General features: G+C 40.1%; 1 protein-coding gene across 3 annotated transcripts; it reads left to right on the forward strand.

The window, feature by feature from the left end:
• The first annotated feature begins 3,560 nt into the window (after positions 1 to 3,560).
• LOC147609642 (Mitochondrial outer membrane translocase complex, subunit Tom7) lies at positions 3,561 to 4,747 on the forward strand. Of its 3 annotated transcripts, none has more exons than XM_086787829.1 (2): positions 3,561 to 3,720; positions 4,221 to 4,747. In XM_086787829.1, the coding sequence occupies exon 2, from the start codon at positions 4,227 to 4,229 to the stop codon at positions 4,434 to 4,436; it is 210 nt and encodes a 69-aa protein (XP_086643955.1). In that variant the 5' UTR covers positions 3,561 to 3,720; positions 4,221 to 4,226; the 3' UTR covers positions 4,437 to 4,747. The 3 variants fall into 3 exon arrangements, with proteins under 3 accessions (XP_086643955.1, XP_086643956.1, XP_086643957.1); XM_086787830.1 differs by having other exon boundaries at positions 3,638 to 3,790; XM_086787831.1 differs by having other exon boundaries at positions 3,706 to 3,833.
• The last annotated feature ends 4,443 nt before the right edge of the window (positions 4,748 to 9,190 follow it).

Raw genomic sequence — 9,190 nt, forward strand, 5'->3', positions numbered from 1 at the left:
ATGACTGTAGGAGCTCATGGTCCTCCCCTTTTTTTTTGGAGTGTGTGTGTGTGTGTGTGTGTGTATGGGATGCTTGATGAGATGTGTGTTAGTGGGTGGGAAATAATAGAATGTATGAGCGTTGGTCGAGAAGCAGTGTGTTGCAAACGTCAGAGCTTAAGTCATGAAGGTGCATGTGTGATGGTTTAAGTTGAGAAGTTGCAAGTGTGAAGGCTTAAGTCGGGAAAGGCTTAGTGCGTGAAGGGCTTAAGTTGTGAAGTGTTAGTTCATGAAGAGTTAGCGCGTTAAGGCTTAACCCGTGACTCACCCATGAAGGGCTTAAGCCGTGAAGGGTTAGCGTGTTAAGGCTTAACCCGTGAAGCGTTAGTACGTGAAGGGCTTAAGCTGTGAAAGGCTTAACCCGTGAAGCATTAGTACATGAAGGGTTTAAGCCATGAAAGGCTTAAACCCATCAAAGAGCAAGTTATAAATCCATGAAATAGCAAAGTTTTGTGTGTGATATTTTTGAGTTAAGTGTTAGTGTGTAGCTATGGCATGTCCCATGCCTCAAAATGCAATTAAGAGTAGTGTTAGTCCTATCGAAGGGTTGGTGTGATTCCGTGAAATAGCAAACTGCTATTTCATGCTCTTGCCCTTGTGAGGTGATTTAAGGGTGATAAGACATCTTTTCATGCAAATCGAATATAGAGGAAAGGTTTACAAATCATAGCAACCCAAAATAGAAGGAAGATCATATGCAGACGGATGGATGAAGAATGTGTTTGATTGTTTCATTGTCCCATAATTCTTTTACTCAAAAGAAATAAAATAATCAAAGTTGGAGCAAGCTCCTACTTGAGATCAAAGGTCGCAAGCAATGAGAGGGATGGAAGACCCCTTAAAAACAATCTCGCAGCAATGAACACGAGTGTAAGGTGATGAAGAATAAATGCAAAATGAGCACAAGTCGTACGACAAAGAGAAATGCACGAAAAAGGAAAAAAAGAAGCTTTTATGATTCAGCTGTGTCGGTCATGGCGGTTAGCTTAAATGGGCATGCCACATGTCAGCTTATGATTAGTGAAAGGCTTGTGACCATTTCATGGCGTGAAGTGGTAAAGATTCATGACGTGAACCATTTTGAATTGTTCGACAATGTGAAGTGCTAAGGCAGTTCATGACGTGAACCATTTTTAATTATTTCACAGCATGGAGTGAAAAGGCGGTTCACAACGTGAACCATTTTGCGTGTTTCATGGCGTGAAGTTACCCGAACACCAGTTCACGATGTGAAACTATCTGATCCCTTATGCATGCAAGTTTTGATACCTTATGGTTGCCTATATGCTCAAACACTCAGAGCCACATGTTATGCATTCAGAGAAGGATTGAATACACATGAAACGAATGAACGTGTTTCACGGCATGAAGATCATACTCTTTAACCTTGTACCCACTTGTTGGGGAATGGATACCTCTTGTAATTCTTCTCTGTTTATTGCCATAGAAACCAATGTGGTACTTTGGAACGTATGGGAATTTGTTATTTCAACCACTTCAATTTAGAGTGGGAGCTTCTGATTTTGCCCTACATCCAATTGAAGAGTGCATCCACCAAATCCTGTGGAACCTATTTTGTTTCTTGTGAGTGCATGTCTTCTTTTCCCTTATCCACAACTTTGTTCAGCTTTTTCTCTTTGGTGGATGACATTGGCAGTGTCGCACTTTTTTGTTCACTTGGTTGAACATGCTTCTTTCTCTCGACCAAATTTTGTGCCTTCTTGTCACTTGATTTAACTGGTACTTGGTCCTTTTGTGTTTATGATCCCTTCATGTTCTCTTGAAGGTGCATGCAGTATTGGATCTTGGGTTGAACTTGGGTACCCATATTGTTGTATTGCCTTGATAATAGATAGCCTTGTGCAACTAGTAAATCCTTTCGAACCCATTGCTTTTGAATACTTTGAGGATTGCGGGTCTACTTGGAATATTGCTTCTTGTCTTTGGTTAGCTTTCTTGTTCCCATGCATGTAGCTTGACTTTTTTACTTTAATCCCCCTGAGGCCTTATTTGTATCATAATATCCTTGTGCTTGAAGTTGGGGGGCTTTGGGAACCCACTATTGATGTACTACACCCATGCACATCTACACACACACCAAACAATAAAAATGAACTTCCTCCATAAAAATACACCCCTCTTTTACATTTACTGCCCCCTCCCTCTTAAAAAAAACAAAATTTCCTACCCCCTCTCCTATCTACCTCCCTGAAAGCCACTTCTCCGCCCCCACTAAGCACTTCACATAAAACCATTAAAATATTGAAGAAAGCTGTATTTTAGTGTATTGATATAAAAAAAAAGAGTTTTTACTTTTTAATACTAATGATTTATTTATGTATTATGAAAAAGAGTATTTATTTTTAATACCATAACTTGAGCATTTTTAGTACTAATTAATTTTGTTGATTGTTTACTACAAAAACATTAATAAATTCACAATTTTATCGTTTGGAAAAAAATGTATATATTGATGGCATTCTTAGTATTTTCAAAGTGAAAAAGAACTTTACTAATGATTTTTATTTTATCACTTGAAATTTGATTTGTTCACTATTGCAAAGGAATGCATGTGTATTGTATTAATGTCAAAATTGATTTATATACAAATGACTGACTTTCACATTAGGCCACATAAAACTTTAAAACAGTCCATTGGCACTAGGTTCTATTCTTAATCAACTAGGCACATGAAGTTTATCACTTCCCCATTTGGCATAAATCTTAGGGTAATGATGCTTTATAAAGTTAACACCTTCTTACGAAAGAAGGGTCTCTACTACACACAGGTAAGATGGCAAAGTGCCTTATAGTAGGTCAAATGAGTGAAACCATATTAGCCTACCAAATGGTATGGTAGATGTGTATACAACACAGGTGGTTACGCAGCATAGACACGGTCAAACACGCCATCAAAATGTAACCAACCGACCAATGCCCACTAATAATGAACCCATACTGTTGGGCCAAGGGCTCTTGCTCCCAAGGGGAACGTTGGCCCCCAAGTAGGGGTGCTGCCTCGGGAACCCTTGACCATCTCCTAACCATCAATGGTCACAATAATGACCCCCATCAGCATCTAAGCTATGGTTCCCACCAAAGACACATACACCAATGTCTTCTCCTCATAATGGGAGCCTTTACAAATGTGCACTAAACAAACATAGATGTGAGATACATGGTGCGGGCGGGCATTGAGTGTATACTAACATATTGACCCCATTGGAGGTAAAACCTTGGTCTTCCTTCTCTGAGCCCTCATCAACAACGTGGAGTCCAGTTGGAGTGGTTCTAGAGCCAGGGGCTCTATAATTGGCTCTTTCTTAGCCCCCTTGATGGGAATGGTTATTGGTTTAGTAATGGCCTTTGGCACGCTCTGAGGTTCCCTTACTGGTTATGGGGTTGGCTCTGAAGTGGAGCCTAGGACATCAGTTGGGATACTCTCTCTCTCTCTCTCTCTAGTGTATGAAGATCGCGTGTTGAAACCATTTTTGATTAATATCGCGTGCAATTGATAGTACATGTAAAAAAAGTTGTGAATATGAATATTGTGATTGTTGAAAACACATTAGATATTTAGGTTGCCTGCTCTGTGTAGACTCTAGGTGTGAACAGGGCAAAAACGAACCTACTTTGACTCCCGAGAAGGACGAACTCGCTGCGATTGCATCGAGAGTTCAGGTGGGTATTCAGGGTTTAGGGTTTTCAGGTGTAGAAATCACAGCATCTGCGTTACAGAGGAAACGATCAGGTTTTGTTCAGTTTAAGGGTTTTTCCAAAGATTTTGCAGCAGGGTTAGCTTTTTTCTGTGGAGTTCATTCATTTTATTTTCTATCTGTTTCTCTGTTTCTATTATTTGGTTTTCTTAGTTTTAGGGTTTGGTGTTTACTTTTGTTAATAGAATTAAACCATTGGAGCATATGCATCTGTTTAGGTCAGTTTTTACAGCTAGTTTTCAGAGGATTGTTTGCCCTGTTATAGGGCTTGGCTTCAGCTGTTTGTAGGGTTAGATTCGTTTGTATTTATGGTTCTGCTTCTAGGCTTAGGGATTGCTGTGCGTCTGGGGTTAGAGATTGCTTTATTTAAAGGGCTCTAATGTTCTGTTTGTAATTGTTTTTCGTGTTCTAGGGTTTTCCTAGAGTTAGAAGAGGTGACATACTCAACTTATATCAAATGTGCAGATCTTCATGGCGCCACGTGCAGATTCAAAAGGCAAGGGGAAGGCTAGCAAGGTGGAAGATCCCAAAAGCTGGAGCAAGGGCTTGAAAGAATGGTCCACTTGGTGCATGAAGAAGGCCAAGGTTGCCACTCACTATGGCTTCATACCCCTCATCATCATAATTGGCATGAATACAGAACCGAAGCCCCACCTCTCACAACTTCTTAGCCCCGTCTAGGTTAGTTTCTCAGGGTAGACGCCATGTAAATGGCTTGTATGAGGTGGAGGCACGTATGTATGTGTGAGGGCATCAGCACGTATGCATCTTTGAGGGCATATACTGGTACTACTCCTCTCATACCAATGCTATGTGATGAGGGTTTTGTATGTTGCTTCGTCATTTATAGGAATATTAGCCATTGTACCTAGTTGGAGTAAAGAGGTGAAGCTGCTACTTCACATAAGTTAAGCTTACATGTGAAATTCTGTATGGTCTAATCAGTGAAAGTGCCATGATGCCTTTGTAATGGTGAATGAATTGTTCTTTTGCATTCGTAAGCATACAGTGTAATTGACATCACAGTGCACACAGTTACCATGTGACTAAGATCTGACCCTTGGCAGGGCTATGGTGTGCTTTAACAGCACTATTGTAACAGCAGACCGTAAAGACCCTTAGGTTTGAGAATTTGTGCATACTGTGTACTTCGCTGTGTGCCATTTAGTTATTTTTAAAGTCCTAGCTAGGCACTGTATACGAAACAAGTGAGGCTAATGCACTTTGTCTGAATAATCATAGCTGGCTTATTCCTGAGGTAGCCTTTCAAAACAGTGTTTTATAGCTGGATTGTGGGTGTTAGTGCTCTTTTTTGCATTTGTGCATACTGTGTACTTCGCTGTGTGCCATTTAGTTATTTTTAAAGTCCTAGCTAGGCACTGTATACGAAACAAGTGAGGCTAATGCACTTTGTCTGAATAATCATAGCTGGCTTATTCCTGAGGTAGCCTTTCAAAACAGTGTTTTATAGCTGGATTGTGGGTGTTAGTGCTCTTTTTTGCATAGAGCCGTATACAGGGGCTCACTTCAAATTGGAAAGATCACTGTGTAGGAAAGATACAGCCATACAAATGTTGTACTTACACCATCGTGGTCTGTGGTCTGTGTGTGGGCTTGTGGAGTGCTGGTTGAGTGTTAAGAGCTTGTTCTTAGGGTGGGCGCAGTGGACAGTTTTCGGGTGTTATAGGTTGAGTGTCAAGTGCTTGTTCTTGTAAAGCCCTAAGGGTGGGCGTAGTGGACAGTTTTCAGTGTCATATGTTGCTCCCATGCAGGTTGCATTTCATGAACTTTGCCCTCATTGGTAGTTCTAAATCTGGCCTGCTTAGTGGTGAAAAAAACATGGCCTACAGCAAATTGAGATATTGTAGTGAGTTGCTATAAAAGTCATTGCGGTAGTGCATTGAGCACTATAGGTACGGCGATAGCCGACACTTCCCCTTTCTCCCCCTGGTTTACACCCCGGTCAGTTGGTTTACACTTGTTGGTGAAGTCCTTTTTTTTTCTCTCAAGTAGCTGGGTGCCCCTTTGCGGTGATCAATCATCAGGTGTATTCCAGGTGAAAAATGCAGTCTCCAGCTCTCTGTTCAGTCTGTTGTTCAGCCAACACTTTCTTGTGGACTGGAGCAAAAGCCTGAATGCAAGACAATTAGGTGTGAGTGAAGAGTTTTGAGCCTGTGCTGTGTGCGCTGTGCAGTGCTAAAGAAACTTAAGGAGGCAGATCTGCACAATTTGGCAAAGAAGTAAAAAGTAGATGGATTGCTGAGTAGGGGAGTTGTGACTGTGGCAATATGGAGGGATGATGGGGATTTCTTTTTTTGGGAGATGTGAGGCTTGTACTTTTTGCTTTGAGAATGGTCATATGTTGTGACAAAGATTCATTGTTGAGATTATGGGACTTTTGTTGGCAAAGTATCAAGCTTAATTAATTGTCAATGAGTCACTGAGAATGGGTTTCTCAGTCGATACATGATTGAGATGATGTAACTCTACTTGGCAAGGCATCTAGTTTTATTGTCAACGAGTCCTTATCAAGTGCACAACAAACAAGACCCCTCGAAGAGGCCATTCATGTGAAGAATCACTCTTTAGCGCTCATATATGAGCTCTTCTAGAAGAAAACAAAACTATTTTCTGTTGTCACCAGTTTATAGCAATGCAAAAGTTCTTATCATCTTTCAGTCTTCATCTTTTAATATCAAGAGAGCTGGTTTGCATGTCAAATTGTATGTGATAAGAAACTGTTGCACTTCACATCTCACCTTCGTGAACTTGTTTTTGACAGAAATGCCTAAAGATATGTTGAAGTAAGGTGTTTTTTTCCCTTCTGAAAGAAAACAGAGCCATTTTTCTTGGTCACCAGTTTATAGCAATTCTAAAGTTCTTATCTTCTTCATCTTTATAATATCAAGTTGCATGTCGAATTGTATGATTGGTGGCCACTTCACATCTCAACTTCACTGCCTTAGAAATGCCTGAAGTTGCCTTAGAAATGCCTGAAGATTTTAAGATGGAATTAGGGGGCCCTCCATGTGACAGATACGAATCCAAGTCCTTGGGATCCTTTGCTGTGATCAGACAGTTTGTGTTTATGCAAGAGCAGTTCTGAGTTAAGCACAGAGGCAGCCTCATTTAAAGCTCATCTGTGGTCCTCTCTCTCTCTCTCTCTCTCTCTCTCTCTCTCTCTATATATATATATATATATATATATATATATATATATATATATATATATATATATATATAATAGTCATTTACATATTCTTCACCATTAGCTGTGAGTGAAGAGTTTCGAGCCTGTGCTGTGTGTGCCTCCAGTGGTAAAGAAACAATAGGAGGCAGATCTGCACAATTTGGCAAAGGAGTAAAAGAGATGGGTTGCCGAGGAGGGGAATTGTGGCCGTGGCAACATGCAGGCAGGTCGGGGAACAGTTTTCCTTTTTGGTAGATGCGAGGCATGCACTTTCTCATGACAAAGATTCGTTGTTGAGATCATGGAACTTTTGTTGAGAATGGTTATGTCTCAATATTCAGTCTGATGCTTTTGAGATTGGCATTCTTCAAGGCTACTACGTAGAGGTTATGTTTGTGTAAAATTGGAGTTGATGTATAAAAAAAAAGATGATGCCCTTAGTGAAATATCCAGGTAACATGCATGGGCAATGGGGGAAGGTGTGTCCTCTGTGTGTACTTTAATCTTGAAGATTTCTCCAACTCAAATTGCTTTCTTTGACTCTCTTTATTCAAATAAATCATTAGTACTAGCTTTCGTGATATTAAAAATGCTGAAGTTTATAGTATTAAAAAATAAATACTCTTTTTCATGATATCAATACACTAGAATACATAAATAAATCATTAGTACTAGGTTTCATGATTGCCATATCAAAATATAAATTTAAAAAACCCAATAAAACAAGATAAGTAATAGAAATGCTTGTTTTTAATATTTAACTTCATATAATTTACGCATAAAAAAGTATACGTTTGCTCAGAAAATACTTGGTGGCATGACAAGACTTGGTAGCATTTGCTCAGGAAATACTTGGTGGCATGACAATGAAATCACATGAACAAGACTAATGAAAAAGAGAGAAAGTATTGAATTCAAGACTAGAAATAAAAACATAAGTCCATTGTCTTACTTTAAAAGTTAATAATCCCCATGCTATTCAAAAAAACTATTGTTAATCACTCCATAGAGGTTAACATGGTTTCACCCGTTTTACCTACCATAAGGTGCTTTGCCATCTTACCTAGTCGAAAAAGCGGTCACTTAACTTTTATAAGATGGCGTTATAGTATATAAAGTAGCCTTATCTAAAGCTTAATGTCAAATAGAAAAAGTCTACGGATAAGATGGCGTTATAGTATATCAAATAGAAAAATGTCAAGTAGCCTTCGTGCCATTGGTGTTATGGGCTACTGCACCTCCCAAGAGAGAACTCTACCCATTCACAATCGAAAGAGAAATAGACAACAACTATCATTGGGTACTTACCAATGCTTCGAGCTCACGTCCCTTGAGGCTCCACAAGCTTGTTTTTGGAAGCTCTACTCCTCCAATCTCCACCTTCATGCTAACACCACAGAGTCCCTCACACCACAATGCAAACTTCCTCTCACTCTCCAATACACATGCATAGAAGAGGAACATGCACTAGAGTACACACTCTCTCTCTTTCACAAGACAAAGCAAGAGCTCTCATAGCACAAAGGGGGATTGTGTTCTTTCATTATGAGAAATTGCCTTATATACAATTGGCCCTTATTCACACTTGGGTGCTCAAAACTTACGAAGGCCTTGGGTGGCCAGTATCTCAAAATGTATAACTTTTATAGTGTCTTTACAATTTTAGAGTGCCTTTATAGGTAATGTCTTTGGGTGGCGACCTCTTCCTGCAGGCACTCGGTCTCCGATTCCACCTGCTGTAGGTGGCTCCTCATCTTTTTAGGCTTCCTTGTCTTCTTACCTTCTTTGACCCCCTTGGCAATGCGCTGTATAAGCTCCTTTGTCTCTTTAAGGAAAGCTTGTCCTTGTTGCAGCTCTTTTGGTATGTTTGCCGTTCGCTCCATTTCTCCTTTAGCTTGTGATATTTCTTCTTCTTGAGTGTCTTTGGGTATGGGGATGTTACCTACATGGCTTAAAACTTTCGTGAGAAGGTAAGGGTTGCATACTTTAGACTGGTGAGACCGAAGATAGTTCTCCATTTCCATGTGGATGTACCATGCCCAATCTTTGGACTTCTCCTCATGTACTTTGGCAATTCTGTGGAGAGGAATCTTGTTGTACTTGTCCACTGGTTTCACTTACATGAGCATTAACATCGCTCGACAGGCTCTTTCATCTACTTCCTCTCGTATGTTCTCATACTTAATCCCATTGGAATTAAAGGAGACCCTCTTGAGCATGTCCTCCATGGGCATCTGATCGAGTG

This window comes from Cibotium barometz, chromosome 51 (assembly GCF_041138505.1).
Source record: "Cibotium barometz isolate CiBa-2024 chromosome 51, ASM4113850v1, whole genome shotgun sequence".
NCBI lineage: Eukaryota > Viridiplantae > Streptophyta > Polypodiopsida > Cyatheales > Cibotiaceae > Cibotium > Cibotium barometz.

Bases quoted from the DNA above. Each gene is read 5' to 3' on its own strand.
- LOC147609642 (XM_086787829.1), top strand. From the start codon at position 4,227: ATGGCGCCACGTGCAGATTCAAAAGGCAAGGGGAAGGCTAGCAAGGTG.